Consider the following 22,395-nt stretch of genomic DNA (forward strand, 5'->3'; position numbering starts at 1 on the left):
CACTTGTGGGTTTTATTTGGCCTGCTTCGTCAGCTGCTCCTCGCTCACAGAGCTCATTGCTTCAGCTCATGCTCACATGCGTGCGCACGCCACGCACGCAGATACAGTGCAGCAATAAACACACGCAAACTAATTAAAAACGCACTTGTGGGCACAAACCCTGCCGGCAGCAACATCTTTTGTTCTACGTCTCTCTTCCTGAGATATTGTGATATTGAAATTATGTGCTGATTGTGTCATTTTCACTATGACCTTGATAGTATAGTAGTGATCTTGACCTTTGATCTTCCTGACCAAGTTGACCCAACGGTTAATTACAGTATCTCTTTGGGGCAGCTGATCATTGTTGACAGGTTTCACGAAACGGCCATTTGTTCTTGAGTTATTTAGTTCACAGACCGACACTGTGTGTGTGTGTGTGTGTGTGTGTGTGTGTGTGTGTGTGTGTGTGTGTGTGTGTGTGTGTGTGTGTGTGTGTGTGTGTGTGTGTGTGTGTGTGTGTGTGTGTGTGTGTGTGCGCACGCACCCCACCTCAATCAAAGAAGCCATCTTTCCTATGTGCTTTCCTGAAGCCATCTTTTGTTTGTGACTTGTATAGCTGTGTTTTGATTAACCCTTATCTTCTATTTTGTCCTCTTCTGTCTCCCCTTCCTCTCCTCCTTTCTGTGAATGCTACTCCGTCAGCCTCCTGTCCTCCATCACTCACCCCCCGACGTCGGACACAAAGACCCCAGAGAGCTACATCTCTGCAGAGAGCGAGGGAGAGAGGGGAGAGAGGAACGGCAAGAAGGTGTGCTTCAATGTAGCGGGCGATGAGCAGGAGGACTCCGGACATGACACCATCAGCAACAGAGACTCCTACAGGTGACGTCACACGAAGGGTGGATAAAGAACATAGAGATGGAGAGATTCAGAGACCAGGGAGACGGATAGCGGAAAGGGATTAGGGGGGAACGGATAAAATATTACTAATCACAGAAATAACAGAAATAGGAAGGAAGAAGTAATGAAAAAGTCTACATTTGTCTATCTATGTTCGTACAGTATAGGGTTAAAATAATGAATGGTGATGCGTAACACCTGTCTTCTCTGCCTGCTTCTCCACAGTGATTGTAACAGCAACAGGAACTCTATCGTCTCCTTCACCAGCATTTGCAGTAGCCACTGTAGCTCCTACGTACACAGTGATGACATGGACTCAGGTACAATACCTACAGTATGTAGAGTACATTAAGTGGACCACACAACAGGTCACTGCCCGACACTGGGCGGGTGAATGCAGTATGGATGTGAAAACAAGTGTGACGCGGGCAACGGATGCATATTACCTCCCCACCCCCACATATGCAATGAAGTTTATACAATAAAAATCACGATATTTTGCAAACTCACTACTGTAAATGGCTCAAAACCACTTACAAATGACAGCCCAATGGGTTTAGAAGGAACATTGGCACACACACATCCAATGAAAAGCCTCCATGACGTGGACTTTACAGTACAAGCGTGCGGTACAGTGTATCGTCTTAAAGGCCTGCGGTTGTTCGAATAGACTGTTCTGTTTACAACGAGACCACGCTGTGATAAAACACAAGTCATGGCTCCAGCGGAACGCTGTAATCCCCGGCCCCGGACGACCACAACATAGAATGATGGTCCCATAACTGACAGGTCATGATTACAATCTAACTGCATGATTATACCTTTTAGGGCCCAAGAACAAAAACAAGAGCCTGAAGATGAAACTAATTGATTATGGCAGGCATTCGGCCACAGTACTCACAGGGGTTTCGGTTAACATTTTCCACAGCTGTGCGTCCAGTCAAATATCACCCCCCTCGTCTCTCCCTCTGTACTGTAGCTGTCTCACACGCACTCACACACACACACACACACACACACACACACACACACACACACACACACACACACACACACTTCACATCTGTGTGATGTCAGATATGCCCTCATCAGAAGCTAATCACACGCGAATCAGACAGACACACACACTCACGCACGCACGCACATACACGCACAAACACACTCTTAAAACACACGACACTCACTTTAAGACCTGCCAAAACATGCCTCTGTTGATTCTAAATTGATAACACATGCTAATTGAGCAGCAGTACACGTGGGAGAGGTTTGTGTTTACAAGCATACACGCGCGTTTGTGTGTGTTCGCATGTGTTTCATGTTTATGTTTTGTGCATGTAATGCATGTTTATATCGTGTGTCAAATACCATTACATTTTTGGAAATGGAAAAAAAAACAGTCTTCCAATTGATTGAATGTAGTTATTTTGCAGGCACAGCTCTAAACTTTTCATTATTTATTTATTACTTTATAAAAACCCACATACAGAATTAATTGTTTTCAACCTGGCATTCTTATTTTGAGCATATCATTGAAATGTAACTAGAGTTACAAATGGAAAAGAAAAATAAATTCATAAAAAGATGAAATATGGAGTTACGAGCTTCCTGGCCGACAGCAATGATACGATAAAGTACTGACTAAAGTACTGAAATGCTCCCCTATGTAGGAGACGAGATGCCCACCAGTGTATGGCTGTCCCATGACAAGCAGAAGAAACTCCACAGCTTCCTGGAACATCTTTTCAGCCAGGTGAGTGAGTCATATATGTTCTCACTAACGACCAACCATAATGAATGAATGAATGAAGTAAATGAGTTATGACTTGGGGATTATGACTAATAATGTATAAATAGATGATGTTATAGACAGAAGATGAATGACTTGTGACTTACATGATGTGACCCATGGTGACGTGTGAAGCATAACTCTTTGGTTGGCATGACTAATGCATTACATCAAATGACATGACATGTGACGCATTTAAATCATGAGACTGGTGTGCGTGTCCTGTGTGTGACTAACGATGGCCCCCCTGTAGTCCCTTAGGGATGAGCTGCTTACACTGGTTCCTCATTCATTCATATTTAACTCACGACCATGGTCACATGGTATGGAGCACAGATTCATAAATAGTATACAATAAAAAAGTATACAATATACATACAGACGATATCGAAAGGCTTTCACTATTTGAACAGTGGAAGATCATTTTTTCAGAAAAGCACCCAATTTGTAGATTACTTTTTGTTTTTCAGATTTTAGTAATTTGAACATAGATGGGTGGTTATTGGTTAATAAAATAAATTGCCAGGTATTTTTGCCTGAAATTCATAATGCTAGTATTCTTACATTCCAACAAAACATGATACTCAAGTTACAAATCCTCTGACTTTTTTCCAGTCCTTTATATCTACCAATGACCTTTGGAATTCTTGTGTTGTTTAGACTAAAGTTGCAAATAGCCTGTCTACTCTATACCTTTCACATAGAAGGTATTTTTCTAATTTGAACTCTTGTTTGTAGTCAACATAGATGTCACATGATGTCTATTGACTATTGAGTTCACTTTTCCACTTTTGCAAAGTGAACTCGATAGACAGCCAGCGAGCAGGCCAACTGGTGACAGAATTGTCCGCCAAACTGTTCTTATACAGTATGTAGCATTGTTCTTATACAGTATGAAGCATTGCCTGTCATAACAAGACCATCGTCCGAATTAAATAGGAGTGTAAATAACCAATGATTATTATGACTATAAAAATTAACAACGAATGAGAGGATCGAGGAATGTCTCGCTACAGTAGCTACAGTGTACAGTGCACAGTACACACAATCTCTCTATCTCTCTCACTCATACACACGCACGTACCTACGGTACGTGCGCACGCACACATGATGTTGACCAATACATTTTTTTTAGGGTGGGGACACAGACGCAAAATCTCCTTCAAATAGAGATAGAACAGAGCAAACAAATGTTTGAACATTTTTGTTTGAACAACTCAAGGCAGTCTGATTGAAACGCTTGCTTTTTACCAGCTGCCAGGCTGGTCTACTTTCTATCAACTTGTTAGTGGCAACTTCATTCATTGGTTGCCGTAGTCACCTATCTTTCTGATTGGCTGCCTCGTCTCTAGGCAACCAGACACTTTTTGCCTCTAGCCCAGAGCCATAGAATAAGACAGAGTTACGACATTGAGGGGGCATTAAACAGCCTGGTCACGTGGTTCATGTACTCACACGAGCCCATAGACTCCAATGCATTCCGTAAAAGTCCGGCTGTCCCTTTTCAATAGAAGTCTTATGTAGAAGAGCCTGGCCCCATGAAGTGAACGGAGTTGTCGTAACTCTGTCTCTCTATGGCTCTGCTCTAGCCGACCTCTCAGCCAATGGAATAGTATTGCATTGCAGCCAGCAAGTTGCATAACAACCCACTAGTTCTTTCAACAAGGGATTCTTATGTCAACTTTCAAGTAATTTCATAGCACAATTCTGCAGATATAGTAAGGCAGCTGGTAATTAATTGATGTTCATCAATTCTTGTTTTATCCTATTTTTTGTCCCGTTTTCTCCCCAATAATAGTGGTTATGCCAATTAATTCCTCCTCACATACATGTGTGTGCTGGACATAATTCTTAGATAATTACTACAGTAACTTTGACCCTGTATTTGTTTTTGATTCAAGTACTGCTTACGTCTTCTGCATGGAAAGTGGAAACACATGAGCAAATGTATGTTTCTCGTCTCTTCACCTTGGACCCTGCTCGTGTCGTGGCTCATGGCGTAGGAAAGGGAAATTGGCATATGCCCTAAGCCGTGACCCTTGACCTTGCCTCTGACCTCTCGGGCAAAGGTTGACATTGAGGACGTGAACTTTTTCCTCTGACTCGATACCCACAAGGAATAGTTTTAATTACGTTTTTGAATGAGGACGTCTCCATCGGCAGTGAAAGAGCAGAAATCACGCTGTGCTGCCTCTGCAGTTCTGAGCTGCTTCCGGCCATTTGTCTTATTGTGGAGCAGCTTCCCCCCACGCTTTGTTTATACACTGCATAGCAATTGTATTCACAGGGTGTGTGTGTGTGTGTGTGTGTGTGTGTGTGTGTGTGTGTGTGTGTGTGTGTGTGTGTGTGTGTGTGTGTGTGTGTGTGTGTGTGTGTGTGTGTGTGTGTGTGTGTGTGTGTGTGTGTGTGCGTGTGCGTGTGCGTGTGTGTGTGTGTGCGTGCGCATGTGCGTGCGTGAGAGAGAGGGGAGAGAGAGACCAGACCAGGTGTTATACTGTATGTGTGTAGACACTAGACAGCACATTTTGCTTTCCCTTCCAATTAACTGCCAGCTTTGCCACGCATGTGTGGACACATTGCGTTGAGCATTTGCATCCTGTGAATCTGACTCATGCACAGTACTATTGTCCACAATATTCACACATCCTCTCCCCTCCCTTCAAGGTGGACTCCATCATAAGCATGCTGAGAGGCACCGTGGTCGCTCGAGCCTTTGAACAGACCAAGTGTTTCACGCCTGGCCGAGGATTACAAGGTACTCTAAAAAGAGCAGGGCCGCATCTCTCTCTCTCTCTCTCTCTCTCTCTCTCTCTCTCTCTCTCTCTCTCACATATGCACGGCCCTGTCAGGCCCATTCCTCTCCACTTCCTGCTCTGCTCCCAACCCGGCATCTGTCCACTTTGAGCTTTTTCTTCCATGACACCATATCATTTCACAGTGCATCACCGCTTGAGCAATAACAGGTGTTCCTCTTATGAACCCAAATTGTAAGCCCGTTATATGAAAAGGGAAAAAAAAACATTACAAACATGAAAGTTAATCTTTCAGTGTGGAAAAAAAGGCTGATGCGCTTTCTTTCTTTCTTTACTGCCATCCTACAATTTTCCCGTCAAACTGTGTGTTTTGTTTCTGCCTACAGTATGGGTTTCCTGTGTGTGTGTGTGTGTGTGTGTGTGTGTGTGTGTGTGTGTGTGTGTGTGTGGGCGGACTGTATAGTTGTATCTGTGCCTTCAGAGGCCTTGCTGGGCTGCACAGTGGAGACTGGGAGAAGTAAGATAATATTGGAAAGACTCCAAGAATCCAGCCAGCAAAGATACACAACTCTGTAGAGAAAACATAGCTCACACTGAAAACACTGCAGCCTCCCGCGCAATAGGGCTGCAACTTCCTGTCATGGTGTGTGTGTGTGTGTGTGTGTGAGAGACATACGGGGGCGTTGGTACGTAGGTAGATACCAGCTGCTGAAAAGGGTAGTCCCGTTCCTGCAGTGGTCAAGAGGTGCACGCACATCCACAAATTGCAGGGTGCAGGATCCAAAAAAATAACTAAGAAAGGAGAGAGGAGATCCGCACACCGTTTTAAAAGCACCCACAATAATTCATTGACAACATGGGAGGGGGGGGGTAATGCAACGTTTGGGCCCCCGCTCTGTTCAAACGGTGTACGGTGTCTCCTCTCTCCTTTCAAAGTCCCATTCCTCCCATCCTCCTCCGTCCTTCATCTCCCCTTTTCTTTTCTTTCCATCATCCCCATGTTACCCCAAAGCTATCAAACTTGCCCTTGTTCTCTACAGGGAACGCACGGAATGGGAACGGTGCCCACATTAGTGTCCTGTACTCACCTCCGCTCTGTGGTTTATTGTAGCGTTGCTTATCGGCCAGCAGGAAAGGTGACACTGCAGGAATGCTAATGCGTGTGCCCGGCTGCCCGCACGATGAGTTTCTTACTGTACCGTCTCAATGCCACCTGCTGATGGAAAACATCAACATTGCTTGTTTTATTTTGCTTTGCTTTATCTCTGGACTGGACTGGAAACTGTAGCAGGAACTGGAAATGCTAAATGGTTCCTGGCATAAAAATAGAATAGCTGTGTCTTTAGAATTCTGTTTCGATGAGTTGACACATTATGGAGATTAGATAGCCAAATGCAGTGCTCAAAGGCATTGGTTGTTTTTGTCTCTGAGTTATAAGCACAAGGACACCAGACTTGGCAAAGAGCAGCATATAAGGCATTCGTTCAGGTCTAATAGAACCAAAAGAAAATAGCTTTAGTGTCCTTGAATGTGAATTTCTGGAAAAGGCAAATGAGGTTCTCTGACTGTAAGTCTGAGCACGAGAGCAGATTAATAAAAGTGGATAGTCCAAACACCCAGTTGGACACTCACATCGGTCTCTTGTGAGTGTGAATATACATTTGATCTGAAAGTGGGTTTTTATTTATATGGGTCTTCGCCTCTTCGGATATCTCGTTGAATGAGGGTGTTTGTGTGTGTAACCAAATGCCCTCATTTCTGTGCCAGTTATTTGTGTGTGGCTGAAATAGTATTATCTAACTAAGTGGAGCATTCCTGTATCTGATCATGTGTGTTTGTGTACGTACAGTACAGACGGATGTAAATATTATATAAACCCACACACACACACACACACACGCACACACACGTGCACACACACACGTCCAATCCCCTTGAAGCCTCTGTGTAATGGCCACCCTGTTATCACAGATCTGGGCTCCATGTACGTTTCCAAAGTCAACTCAAACAAAGTAAACCATTACACGCCCGTCTGTCTCGTTCCTATATCCGACCGTATCAGACTGACGTGCTCCTGTGTGCTGGCGTTCTGCTGCCACTGCCAAGATGAGGTGAGATAGCAGACACAGTCTGAAAACGGAATCTCTGCAACGGTCTCGTGACGTCACACTAATGAAACAGCCTGAACAATGAAGCACTCATTAACACCACAGTCTCGTTTGGTGACTACATTCATTAAGGAGAGGAAGGCAGAGAGAGGGACAGGACAGATGGAAGGGAGGTACTACAGAGAGAGAGAGAGAGAGAGAGAGTCGGAAAAAGAGAAAGATACAGGTCCGGATGGAGAAAAGAGAGTGAGAGAGAGAGGTCGACAGACGGAAGCTCTCTCAGATGAACATAATGGAAAAAGATGAAATTGTGAGAGGAGCAGAAGTACATTGGAGGAAAAGAGGAAAAATAATGAGTTGTGTCCCGCCAAAAGAACATCTCTCCTCTTCCCGCTGTCCCTGTGGTGTGTGTCTCTCTCTCCATCTTTTAGGACTCATGAATAATGCAAGAGGTGGATGAGGGCAGTTTGTCACATAATCTGCTTTCACTTTATGCAAAAACTCTGCTTCAGTCATAACTCTTGTTTGTGTTCGTGTGTGTGTGTGTGTGTGTGTGTGTGTGTGTGTGTGTGTGTGTGTGTGTGTGTGTGTGTGTGTGTGTGTGTGTGTGTGTGTGTGTGTGTGTGTGTGTGTGTGTGTGTGTGTGTGTGTGTGTGTGTGTGTGTGTGTGTGTGTGTGTGTTCAGAGTTTCAGCAAGAGATGGAGCCCAGGGTGAACTGCACTAAGAAGCTCCGTCTTCACGTCAAACAGGATCCCTGGAATCTGCCTGGCAGCGTTCAAGGCCTCACACAAACCATCGCCAAGTTTGTTGAAGGTTAGCATGCGTATAGTGGAAGGGAAGAAGTACTCCGATTTTGGTCAAAGTAGTAGCAATACCACAGTGTAAAGAGGTACAAATAAAAGTCCTGCTTTCAAAATGACTTACTTCAGTCAAAGTATAAAAGTATTAGCATCAAAATATATTTAGAGTAGCAAAAGTACTCGTTATGCATACAGATATTGGAGTGTAATTATTCATCATGAATAACCACTTGAACCCCTTTTTATACTTCTACTATTCAAAGATAGTAGATCTACAAGCTCACAGCGTGTCGCATTGCAATGCGTTGTGAGCTTGCAGATCTGCTATTTGTGTTGCCATCCATGTGATACGCACTAACAAGCGCACATAGGTCTACAGCCACATGCTCAGATATAGTTACAGTAGATGCACTACTTGCAATACTGTACATGGAAAACTGTTCTAGACAGTACATAGGTCATATTTATTACATTGACAAATCCCCCAATGTCCTGCATCTCATGTACTGCAAACATAACTGTTCCTCTCCCAGACTTCTAAATACACTGATCTCCCCGAACTCTTAACATCAAAATGCCTATACATAAACTGGAAAGTCATAACAGTTGGGCCTGCAGCCCAGTGACTTATGGAGCTGAGACCTGTGCACTCTGAGCATTCCTTGATTCACCACTATTTATCTATGCAAGGACCTTAGCCTTCCCCTGTCCCCAATGGGAGTAGCATGGTTTTTGTGTTTGTTGGCGCACAGATTAAGCGCACGCACGCATGCACGCACGTCGCACGCACGCACACACGCACACACACACACACACACACACACACACACACAGAGGCACACACACACAGAGGCACACATACAAATAACCTAAATCCTTGGCTAGTCACATTATACTCCTGGGAAAGATGAGTAGCTGGCCGTTGTGAGCAGAACTAATATTACCATGCTGCCTCGCTTGTGTGCACGGCTCGCTCTATTGTACCTTCTCGTCATAATGGCTTTTTAGTCCTTCAAGCAACGGCCTGCCAAGGTCTTTAGTGTTCTGTACATTAAATACCAGTGGTTTTTATATGAATATAAACAATACATAGATTTATGTTATTATCTTCCTCTGTGCCTGGCCTTACGATGTTTGGATGTGAAGATAAACGAGCCGGGGGGGTCGGGACGGCCCTGCCTTGGCTGGTCATGTCTCCCACACTGCTTATGGCTTCTGCAGGCTTGGCTGGCCTTATGGGTCACAGCAGTGAAGTGCAAACACAGCAGTGGAGGAAAGGTTTCAATGTGGACGTTTAGGGTATTATTTTATCATTAGTGTTTGATTGATGGTCTTGTTTGTTTCCTTTTCTAGAGGTGAAGACGCGAGTGCTCTTGGTCTTACTTCAGTATACAGGTTGGTCCTATTGCTCCTGATCTCATGTGACTATGCTATTATATATATATTACACACTAATAAAGATAACATGAACAAATAAAGCAACACAACTATGAGGAAAAATGCAAAGAATAAGCCAAATGTCATAATACAGTAGGTGAAGATTTGGCAAAACATTCAGCCCTGGGGGACTTCAGTCATCGAAGTATATAGGTTTTAAGTGTTTCATTATATTATTTAGTAATTATAGTATACACTCGGGTATAATGAAATAAAATCGACTTTTTCCAACACTCAGGTATAATGTAGTAGTAACAGAGACACAGAAATATCAACTTCAAAGCAGACATGCCAACTGTTATGAGGTCAACAGCTCCTCTAAATCATAAACTAACACAGTGTCTGATCCATATTATATTTAGCTCTTGCTCTTGGCAATAATACCGCCACCACAGTCAGACACAAACTCATCTTAGAATTATGCTGATGAGAACAGGCCTCAGGCGCCGTTTTTGAACCGCTTAAGAAAAACATTGTATTAATAACCCCACAGAAAAACTCAATACTCAACAGATGCAATAGCGAATACTGTCATAAGAATCTGCACCTACTGTAAATGCAGCACATTACGAATTCCTGAGAGGTTTGTGATTCAATTCATTCATTCAAACTTCTTTGGTGCCATGACTGCCATTGCCCGTGTGGGGACGGGAGGGGTGTTTTTCACCATATTTATTATGGCAGCCAATTATTTTTCGCTCAGGCACACCTGTCATGTGCTCTCATGTACTTTCTGATAGAATATTTAATATCCTGGGTAGGATGATAAAATTGACTGAGGCTTTTAATTACTATCTTTATAGCACCAGAAATTGCCCTCTTGAATAAACTGACCCAAATAAGTCAGCTTAGTTATCATACCACCAACTAATGCCACCTAATGTCTTTCATTCCTCTACCTCCCAACTGTTTTTCCCCGTCATTTTATTCTATTCACTAACTAAGCTTTAAATTACACAGTATATTACCACTGCCATTACATTATCGTACAACCATTTATCTTTTTATATTAACCTTCAATGCTATCTCTCTCGTCCTGTTTTGTCCTTTTCTCTCTCATCCCTGCTTTTTTTCAACTCTCAAACATTCTCACATTCTATATTCTGCCCCAGACTCAGAGATCCAGTTACGGCGCGACATGGTGTTCTGTCAGTCATTGGTGGCGGCAGTGTGTGCCTTCTCACAGCACCTCCTGGCTGTGCTCAACCAGGTAAAACACTGCTATCACAGTGCAATCCTCAGGGTTCATGTAACTCTCATATGGTAAAAATACAGGCTCATTTCAGTCCATTTTCACACTCTTATATGCAGTCGGTTACTGTCAATACAGTTAATTATTCAATATAATGCTTATTGCATAGGCATATGACCTACCTCTGCCCTCATCAAACCCTGTACACTCAAGACACTGCCCCCGCTACCACCCTTAGATCTAGTTTAAATTCTCACCTGTATTCCCTTACAGTTCCACGATGTAGGCAGGGGTCCTGACCAGGATAGCCCAGATCCCCAAGACCCTCCTGAGTCCATGGAGGCCAGCCATCGCTGGTTGGAGCAGATTGCCAGAGCTGGGCTACTCCTCCACTTCCAGTCACTCCTCTCCCCAAACCTGGTAAGTACATAGTCAAATCTTCTGTGTTCAATTCATGTAATGTTGAGAGTTTACACTCTCAGACAACTGGTTTTGTAGTCCAAACATTCAAATCACAAGTACGCATGCGCGAGCACGCACGCACGCACGCACGCACGCACGCACGCACGCACGCACGCACGCACGCACGCACGCACGCACGCACACACACACACACACGCGCAGATGAACACAATGCAAATTCAAATGGGATGGCAGTCTTGAAAATACTGTAATTGTTTCACATTGTGCTGTAGATCTGCATGTTCTGTTCGTCAGTCAGTATAATACCCCATAGGCAAGCTCTGTGAGCCGATTACAAAGCCTTTAATTACTAGACTGCTACAGTTATGAGTCTGACAGTATAACGTCAACAAAGGACCAGCATCGCAGTAAACACAATGCAAAAGCCTGCAGTGGCTGTCTCCACTATGGGTCTCAACACAGTCACTGTCAGGGAGAAACCTTGTACCTCCATATTTCATTTTTTGAGTGGTGCAACCACTCCATATGTGTGTGGCCACCCACCCAGCCTGGCTGGGTGGGTGGCTGGCTGGGTGCTTGGGTGGGTATGAGCACGAAAATCGCATGGTTGTTTTTCACCACCTGTGTGCAACCTAACACACACACAAACACACACGCACATATTAACTGTATATATGATGATTTTGGGAACTTCCAGGGACCCCCCGGGGACCCCCACACAGAGTTGCACCACTCACTTTACACAGGTGTGATTTTTTACATTTATTTTATTCATTTCCATGAATGAATGCCCTATTTCATACTTTGTTGTTTGACAGTGTTGCACAAAAGTAGAGGAAATAGCTCTGCAAGCTCTCAACAGAGTTACAGTAACTATAAAGGAGTTATTGAGCTTTATGAGATCACGCACCAGTCACACGTTTTTCACTTTCACCATCGAGGCGCTAGTCATTACTGTTCTTTGTCACAGTGAAGGTTTTGACGTCTAATACTTTGTCTGAGAGACGTTTAATGGGATTAAATTAAAGCCGACTGCAAATGTGGCCATTACAGTCTGACTGACAGATTCATTTTCAGCGCGTGACTTGGATGAATCATACTCGTTCACTCGTCTCGGAAGAGCATGTCTGTTGAGAGATAATTACTTTCAGGGAGAAGAAGCCCAAACAAAAAGTTTGACAGGCTGATGGTCTTATGTAGCCTATGTATCTATTATAACATGGTTATTTTCACTGCTATGTTTTTCTATCACTCTTGGGTTTGTGAATTCAGTCTGAGAAGTCAGTTTTCAGTGTGAGGACAGATGAGGCATTTGGATATACAGTTGCTAGTGAGGAGATAATTATAATGTCTTCCCTTCCACTGGGAAATGGTTACATGCAGGAAGTGATTATTAGTGGATACATTGTATTATGTAGGATAGAGAACTGTGTCGTATAGGCTTACATCAACACAGCGCACGCACGCACGCACACGCACACATCACACATACACACACAGCACACACACACACACACACACACACACACACACACACACACACATCACACACACACACACACACACACACACACACACACACACACACACACACACTCACAGGGCCTCACTAGTAATTATTGCTATTCTCTGCTACTGTCTTCATCCTACTCTCTCTCTCACACTCACTCATTATCTTCTTCCTCTTCGTCATCTTATTCTTTGTCTTATTCTTCCTCTTCTTCTTCTAACTCCTTGTGCAGAGCAAAACAGAGTTGTGTGTTATTCCACTGGAAGCTCAGCGTTTTCATGCTGCCATCCTAGGTAGCATTAAATGAGCCATGATCAACACTGTGTGTCTCCGGTAGTCAGATCCCAATCTTCACCTCCTGTCCTCCAGCATGGCAGCACTATGGTGGTGTTGTTCATACTAAACTCTGAGAGTGTGTAGATGGCACCAAATGTACCCTTATGAGTCCAATGTTGAAAACCGGTGGTTTACTGTAATAAGTTACTGTTAAAGGTCTGGTGTCATAAAGTGGTGCAACGTACCACTCCTATAGACAGCCGTGTGTGTGTGTGTGTGTGTGTGTGTGTGTGTGTGTGTGTGTGTGTGTGTGTGTGTGTGTGTGTGTGTGTGTGTGTGTGTGTGTGTGTGTGTGTGTGTGTGTCCGAGCACGGAAGTAGCATATTGTCACCACCAAGTGTCACTGTTGTGCAGCCTAACACACAGAGGCCAGGGAGGAGAGCTTGTACAGTTTTTAACATTCAGTGGATTTTCTGTGGTCTGGGGTTTTCTGGCTCAAACAAGTGATTGATTTGACTGATTTGCCTGTGAACAGTCCACAAATCCCACAGTATACGACATAACAATTTCTCAGCAGATGTCTGAAGGCTTCAGAACACACAGAGAAAACCCCAGACCACAGAAAATCAACTGAATGTTCAAAATTCAGGTTGTGTGGGTGTAATTGAGCCAGCCAACCTAAAAGAAAAACGAAAAATAAAAACGGCAATGCAGCTACGGCTCAGAATTTCAGAAGGAAACCTAATTCAATTCCCCCCTTAAACAGACAGAAGATAAATGAAGGAAGTGAAGGCACAGTTGATGAAAGAGAGAGAGGGGGAGAGAGCTGTTTCTATACATGCCTCCCCCTCCTACTGTATATGTTTTGACAGAATAATAAATAATAATAAAAATCACACCCGTGTGAATTGAGTGGTGCAGCCCCCCCCCCCCCACCTCTCTCTCTCTCTCTCTCTCTCTCTCTCTCATTAGCAGGCAACATTGTAACACTATCGCTCTCTCTGTTTCTGGCGCCCCCTACTGGTACCCTATAGTCATATACTCGTGCTCATAGCCACATAGGTGGCCACATAGGTAGGTGGCCACATAGGTAGGTGTACACAGACATTGCTGGTTGTTGGTGTGGTTGCACCACTCAAAAAGAATAATAAATAAATAAAGAATATTTAGCATTTCTGCTATTGCTAGTGTACTCTGATGCGAGTGGTCTGATTTAATAAATGCATTCTTTGATTGGGAAACATTATTTGGCCTGGATTTTATATGGATAAATAAAACGTAAGAAAAACGTAAAGATAAAATCACGCTCATGGGTTCCAGCACCTAATCATTTACAACTGCCTAGTGGTATATAGGTGACTATTGTGTGTTATGTGCAGCCTACAAACTCTACATACAACATTTAGTTGTCATATGTATTTCGTCAGGTCACCAATGCACACACACGCACGCACGCACGCACGCACACACTGTCCAGCCGCAGATGTGGTTGTTTGTGTCTGAGGATGTAGGGGCGGATGTTTGAATAGGAAGCACACACACACACACACACACACACACACACATGCATGCGTTCACCAGCCACGCGCATGTACAGTACTAGTGTACACTACAGTACACGCACACCCGTAAACAGACGCATGCAGGCAAGGAAAAACATGCCCAAAACCGGCACAAACATTCTCTGGACTTGCTGACAGACCTTCACAGGGAACCACTGTACACAGATGTGAGCAATGAGCATGCACATGTTGTTGTCACGTGTGTAAACATAAGCAAAGGGCCCTCCGATAGGTCATGCATGCTGCGTGCATGTTGCTAAATGGGGGAGTTTTAGATGGGCATGATGATGACACCCTTACTATGTTGTCTCTTTACAGACTGACGAGCAAGCTATGTTGGAGGACACTGAGGTGGCCTTGATTGACTTGGAGAAGGTCACTTTCTACTTCCGGCAGTTTGAAGGGGAGCCTCTGGTGGCAAGTATGTACTACACTACAACACAACAAGCGAACTCGTCTGTCTGCTAACCAACGGTTTCTTGTTCACTCGAGCTCTTACATTTTCTCCTCTCCTCTTCTCCGCTCCCCTCCCTTCCCCGCCTCCCTCCCATTGTCTGCACCCAGACATGCCCATCTCATACCAGGTGGAGGGCACTCGGCAGGCCCTGAAGGTCTGCTTCTACCTGGAGAGCTTCTACTTCTCCCAGCTGCCTCAGCGGCTGAAGAATGGAGGTGGCTTTAAAATATACCCCGTGCTCTTCACCCAAGGTACAGTGAAGGGGATTGACTTTATAAACGCTGCGGAAATGAAAGCTTAAACTCAGACTGACCCTCTTTCTCTCTCTCTCTCTCTCAGCCCTGGAGAGTATGGAGGGGTACTATTATCGGGACAATGTGTCGGTGGAGGAGTATCAGGCTCAGATCAATGCCGCCTCGCTCGAAAAGGTCAAACAGTACTACAAGAGACTGAGGTATGTCATACGGTACCGCAAACAGCCACACGCTATACATTCTCTTTGGTGTGGTTTCAGGGAGACAAGCTGAGGCTCCTTGCTCATCTGAATTGACCCGTGCAGACTTGCTATGATGAAGGAGAAACAGACAGTGATCCAATGTATTTTATAGTAAAGAGAACATGCTCATCCTGCTGCCCTGCTTTTAGAACTCTCTTGCAGGGCCACAGAGTGATTGGATAAAAGGGACACCAGCAGGAATGTTTGATGATTGAGAGAGCGCGTGATTGGCAGTGATGGAAGAAGTACTCGCATTCTTTTTTACTTCAATACCAGTATCAGTACCATGATACTCTGTTAGTAAAAGTCCGGTATTCAAAAATGTACACAAAAGCATTGGCATAGATATGTATACTTCAAGTACAAAAGGTAAAATTACTCGTATGCAGAATGTCCCATTTCACAAGTTTTCAAAATGTATATTTATCTTAGAAATAGCAAATCTACATATACAAGCTCACAACGCATGGCGAGCTTGTAGCCAATGTATTTGAGCTTAAGTGGTTAATGTACTGTCTGTAAGTTCTGGAATAATAATCTAAATCTACAAAGTAACTAGTGACTAGTTTTCGAATAATTGTTTTTGGAGTAAAAGAACAATATTTCCCTCTCTGAGATGTATTGAAGTAGAAAAGTATTAAAAATGGGCAATGCTCCAGTAATGTAAAAAAAATACTTGCAGTACAGTACATATACTTAGTTACTTTTCAATGCTGGTTGATTGGGTGAGAGTGGCGCAGCACGCCGTGGGGGAGGGGTGGGGGCTGACGATTTGTTTCAGCGGGAGCTGTCAGCTCACGCCCCATTGGTTTGACACTCACCTGGGACGCCTCCCTGATTGGCCAGGCGACTCAGGCGAGGCTGACCTAATGAGGTGGAAATAGAAATTGGAGGGCTGCGCTTTCCCTCATGCCCACATCTGTCGCCCTCGCAAAATCAATGAGATCTTGATGGAGATACGTCGCCGACAATATGCCGCCTGAATATCAACGTTCGCTGTTAAACACGAAGCACATTATTGCAAGAATATTCTGTGGTTTTACACAAAAGCAGAGAGTAGACCCGCACACGCACGCACGCGCACACACACACACACACACACACACACACACACACACACACACACACACACACGAGTTGGGTGATGCAAAAGGTCCGTCCGGCTGTGAATCAAACTTGGCACTGGCTGATTATAGCATTGCGCCCATGTGGTCTGCACTCTGCAGCACCCTAACCACTTGGCTATCAGGCTTTGCCCCAATTTTCTTTTTTTTGCAGAAGTTGACCATGAAACTTAATGCAACTCCTTAAAAGATCCTCACCCCTTAACTATTCATATCCTGGGGTGCACAAAATCCTATATTACTAAAAATAGCATAGCACCATCTGAACGAATGAAAATAATCTGTCTTGCATGAGGTTTCTTGAAGCCCTGCCAATGTGTTCCCTTATTGAGTATAGGGCCTACCTGGGAGGGCGAGTGGCCGACACGTCAGGCTTTAGCTAAACATCTGCTATTAATTGTGTGGATAATTTGACACAGAGCTGAGCCCACAGCCAAACGTCGATGCCATTATTTCAAGAGAATCTCCTTTTTTGGGGGGGGGGGGGGGGGGAGAGGCGGTTATGATTTACAGTGGAGGAAGGCGTTTGCCACATCGCTGCACAATATCCTCCACAATATTATTGTGGAGGATGTATTGGGAAAGATGCCGACCTAGAGTTTTTAATTTGAACACCAGGAAGGTCATGTTGTCTCATGATTATCTCCCAGAACATTGAATAATACCAGTGTCATCTCTGTATGTCCAGCATTTTGAAATGTCACTCTCTCTCTCTCTCTCTCTCTCTCTCTCTCTCTCTCTCTCTTTATGTAAGAAAGGTTTTTAGATGGATCATGTTGGATTGATAGTCCTTGTTCTGCACCCGTTTGGCGTGTTGGTTTTGTCATCGTCATTTAATGAATTATTTGCAGACACCAGCGGGTCGAATGTACAGCCTCTGAAATGTCAACCCTCTAATTAAGATACAGTGGCGTGCACAGACATTTAGAGAGGCAGGTGCTCAAGTGGGAAAAAAGGGCACCTTGTGCAGCACGTGCAACGTGGTTGCCTTAATAGTGTGAGATTTATAGATTTTGGGGCATACATAATATATTAGAAGCTTTTTATCAAGAATTGATTAATGTCACCATGGTCCACATACTATACAGTGTATACTGTACAAAAACAATAATAATCAAAAGGGCACATTGCTGTCCAGAGGGAAAAGGGCAGGTGCTAGCACCACCTAGTGTCCATCTGTGCACGCCACTGTTAAGATACTACGAGAGGTGTGTGTGTGTGTGTGTGTGTGTGTGTGTGTGTGTGTGTGTGTGTGTGTGTGTGTGTGTGTGTGTGTGTGTGTGTGTGTGTGTGTGTGTGTGTGTGTGTGTGTGTGTGTGTGTGTGTGTGTGTGTGTGTGTGTGTGTGTGTGTGTGTGTGTGTGTGTGTGTGTGTGTGTGTGTGTGTGTGTGCGCGCGCGCGCGTGTTTCCCTCTGCTTGTGTGACTGTCCATGGAGGCACGTAACAGTGTTTGTGTTTTGTGAACCCGTAAGCACCTGTTATTCATTCAGTTCATGTCAGTTTCTGCTGCAATCATTTGAGAATAATTGACTTTCCTACACCATGCCATTGTGAAATAGCGCCCACCTCAGCATTATGCCTGTGTGCTACTTCCATTTGCTACGTACATGATAATGAACATTTAGCATATTACTGACCCACCTGGCTTGCACGTCACCATACTATGGTATCATTCATCACTGTCAGGTGGAAAGCTTGTATGTCTAAAACTTTTAGACAACTTTTATAAGAAACTGTGTTCCAATGGATACAGTGTACTGGTGTTTTTAAAAACACCAGGATAGTGTTTTAGTTATTAGTAATTATTCAGTCATAACTAAGCACTTGGTGAAATGGTCGCTGTCTCTTGAATTATTTATAAAACCAACAGACACAATTATCGAGTTCCAAAATAGAGTCATAGCACTATAGATAAGCTCACAACGTGTGATTTGCTATTTTCGCTACTTTTGCGCAACACTCGCTAAGTAGAGCATTCATTTATGAGGGTTTTCAAAACCCAACTACGTTTTACATTAACAAAAACAAATGAATATGTAAACAAATAAATAAATAAATACACGGTTTCTGCCCCGACAGCAACAATACGGGCGATGTCAACTCTGCGGTGTACCTACACGTGTGCACGCAGGCAGCTACTATGTGCATGGTGTGCAGTTCTGTGCACGTGTGCACCTTCATACAGTTTGACCTGAGCAGAAGAGGCCTAATTGAATTGACAGCAGAGGCTCCAGCAGTAACAGGGAGCAGATGTGCGCTGACAGCCCAGGCGAATGGGGGGGAGATTAGTGGGGCCTGGCCAGGGGTGTGTGTGTGGAGAGGTGGATTGCTTCAGGACCACGGCTGGCTGGCTGGCTAGGCTGCAGAGAAACGAGGCTCCGTGCTTCTCCTCAATCAGTGAAACACACGATATAGTCACACAGAAGGCTGTCTTGTTGCAGCACAGCCTGCATGTTTTTGCCAAGTTCTCCTCACTACAGTTAGTACAAATGTTCTCAAGCTGACACTGGCCCGACAAGTTCTTCCACTTGTCTTGCGGTCCAGTGGTTTGAATCCATGGGTTTAGAATGTTTAAATGAATACTACACCTTTTTCCAATGCTATCTCCACACGTTGTATACTGTAGCTGCCCTCTGTAATGCTCACCACTGGATGGTACCATTTCTACTCTCTCTGTGTCTGAGAGGTGTGCTGTGGAAAGTTCCAAAGACATTTTAAATCTAGTTCTCAAACTTTGTTTTTATTTTCATTGATGCAACGTCCATGCCTACTTTTCTTAGCGCGTTATTGTTCCAGGAAAATGAATGGCTGTAGTTTCAATTAGCAAGTAATCTTCGCCAATGATGTCTATCCACAGCACAGTGTGGTGTAGTGCACAGTTTTATGGTAGTGGCAGATAGCACAATCACAACGTGACCTAATATATACAATAGTGTAAAGGTATATCATAGCCAAATATACTGTACTGTAATATGGCAAGATTTACAGTCCTATGTAGACTGCACATAAAAACACCCGTAACATACAGTACATGTTATAGAACTCTGTACAGTGAACGATAACAAAATGTCTGCATGCTCGTCACACCAGGAACGCATTTCATTGCTCCCACCCAGAATATCAAATTGTCTAGGTTCGCGGTAATGTAAACACTCCCACCTGGCTTCCCAATAGACAGCGAATACAAAGTGCCTCTGTGTGCCAAGTCACAGGACGCCTTCTCCAGCCGTGCGCCATGTGTCTTAGTTTGCGCTGACCACAGAAGTGGGCTGTGATGTCACTCCTTCGATGCAGTAGGGCAGGTTGTCCGACTTCAGGCACCTCGTTATCCTTGGAGTCACGCCACGACTCCGCTTGCTTCTAACCCGCAGCAACGGTCTGGAGCCAGATGCACAGTACTGACTGACAGACAGAGAGGGCCCAGCAACGGTCTGGAGCCAGATGCACAGTACTGACTGACAGACAGAGACCCGCAGCAACGGTCTGGAGCCAGATGCACAGTACTGACTGACAGACAGAGAGGGCCCCGGTCTGGAGCCAGATGCACAGTACTGACTGACAGACAGAGAGGGCCCCGGTCTGGAGCCAGATGCCCAGTACTGACTGACAGACAACGGTCTGGAGCCAGATGCACAGTACTGACTGACAGACAGAGAGGGCCCAGCCCGGCGCATGCCACGCTGAACCGAATGAACCGCACAGCTGGAGCTCAATCTTCTGAGATGGTGTCGTTTTCTGTGCAGCTTGTGCATTCACGCCAGCAATTGTGTGTATTATGCACGTGCATGCATGCGCGTGTATGTGTCTGTAACTGTAGTCTCGCAGTTAATTCAAAACCACAAAGGAAGAACGTGTTGCATCAAGCTTCTCTTCCTTTCTTGAGCTGTCTCTTGCATTCTTCCATCGTAGCCTTTGCCAACATCTACATCAGGAGATTTATCCTATATGTGGGGGGTTGATTTGAAATGTCCCAGCATCCAACTGTGCATCCTGTTTTTTTGTCTCCCGCACTCACATAAATATACAGTTGTGACTTAACCCATTCTGACCGGGCACCCATGTTATGCTTTACCTATTGAAAAATAGCAGATCTACAAGCTCATATCGCGCCACCGAGTGGCGCGATACGAGCTTGTAGGTCTGCTATTTTTGAAAAATTCAAAGAACGACTGACATTTTTAGAATCTGATCTCAGATCAGAATGGGTTAATCAGACCAGTGTGTGTCCAGTGGAAACCTCGTATGAATCTGATCTCAGGTCAGAATGGGTTAATCAGGCACGACTTTACTCTCAGATCATAATGGTCAAATTGTCCACAAAACATAACACACACTGTGCCAAATTGCAAGCACATGCTGGGTCCCACAGGGATCAGTGGTACACAGAGGCAGCGTGTGCATCCATGTTTTCACTGTCTTTTGATCAGCTGATGTCTGCATCTGTGTCTTCTGAAATGTACAAAGCAGGAGAGACAGAAAGACACAAATGTGTATTCTTGTTTTTAGTTTTGTATCTTGTGCAGTTGCTTTCTCCCAGTGCGCTCTCTGTGCACACAGACGGGGATGTTGTGTTCAGCCTGATGGGTGGAGAGAGCAGGGTAATTGGCCCCTCATCTGTCTGTCATGGAGCCAGAGGAGATGATGCACGGTACTATAGAGTTTTATCCCTCCTACCCCCTCATGCAAAGCTATACATGTTGCAATCCACGCAAGAGTGATTGGATGAAGAAGTACAGAAACCCGTGAGGGAAACTGCTTGGGGAAGGAAGTGGGATGGGAGAAACGGAAGAAAAGGCAAGGACATGAATAAAGGGAACGATCGATCATTAGAGGATGTCGAGTGAGACGCAACGTAGGGCTATCAAGGGAGGAGAGGAGCTGTAGATTGCTGAGGGGAGGGAAAAGTGTGTGTGCGTGTGTGTGTGTGTGTGCGTGTGTGTGTGTGTGTGTGTGTGTGTGTGTGTGTGTGCGTGCGTGTGTGTGTGTGTGTGCAATGCAATTATTGTGCTGTCTACATGACAGACTTATATCATGTCATGTAGACGGCACAATAATTGCATTGTATGTAGTCATAGCACTTCATAGTATATATGTACACTTGTACAGCATAGTATAGTACCGGTATATATGTGCGTGTGTGTGCGTTCCGTTTTTAGTGAGATATGCAAACCTTGCAAGTTCAGGGAATACAATATTGAATGACTGGTACAATTTGCTTTAGCCACATCGCATCCTTTGCCATGTAAATTCTGAAACCATAATGTACAGCCTTCAAACAAGAAAGAGTGGAGGAAAGACACAGAACAGATGGTGGAGTGATTATGCACATGTAGAAGGGTATCTGGTTTCATGTGGTATTTACTGTGGCCCATATGGAAGCTTTCAGAAACTGTTACTTCTATCAAAAACACTAATTGTGTCAATTGACTTACATGCATGCATACAGTGTGTGAGGGAGTGAGGGCAAGAGTGAAAGAATACAATGTATATTTGATAATACTAGTCCTTACCCGTTCGAATATATGAACAACAAATTATGTACAGTGTGGGTAATGCGATTTAATAGATGTCTGCCCTATGATCTCTGA

General features: G+C 44.4%; 1 protein-coding gene across 1 annotated transcript in view; it reads left to right on the plus strand.

Moving 5' to 3' along the window:
- Positions 1-22,395, plus strand: part of prex2 (phosphatidylinositol-3,4,5-trisphosphate-dependent Rac exchange factor 2) — a 137,206-nt gene that overhangs the window by 88,345 nt on the left and 26,466 nt on the right. Inside the window, exons 26-36 of the mRNA XM_080794189.1 lie at positions 685-864; positions 1,108-1,202; positions 2,550-2,632; positions 5,333-5,423; positions 8,215-8,343; positions 9,684-9,725; positions 10,880-10,977; positions 11,233-11,379; positions 15,049-15,151; positions 15,295-15,438; positions 15,527-15,641. Of these exons, the coding sequence (XP_080650315.1) occupies positions 685-864; positions 1,108-1,202; positions 2,550-2,632; positions 5,333-5,423; positions 8,215-8,343; positions 9,684-9,725; positions 10,880-10,977; positions 11,233-11,379; positions 15,049-15,151; positions 15,295-15,438; positions 15,527-15,641 (1,227 nt within the window). The remainder of the gene's footprint in view (positions 1-684; positions 865-1,107; positions 1,203-2,549; positions 2,633-5,332; positions 5,424-8,214; positions 8,344-9,683; positions 9,726-10,879; positions 10,978-11,232; positions 11,380-15,048; positions 15,152-15,294; positions 15,439-15,526; positions 15,642-22,395) is intronic.

The sequence above is a fragment of the Protomyctophum bolini genome, assembly GCF_963924005.1.
Source record: "Protomyctophum bolini genome assembly, chromosome: 21".
NCBI lineage: Eukaryota > Metazoa > Chordata > Actinopteri > Myctophiformes > Myctophidae > Protomyctophum > Protomyctophum bolini.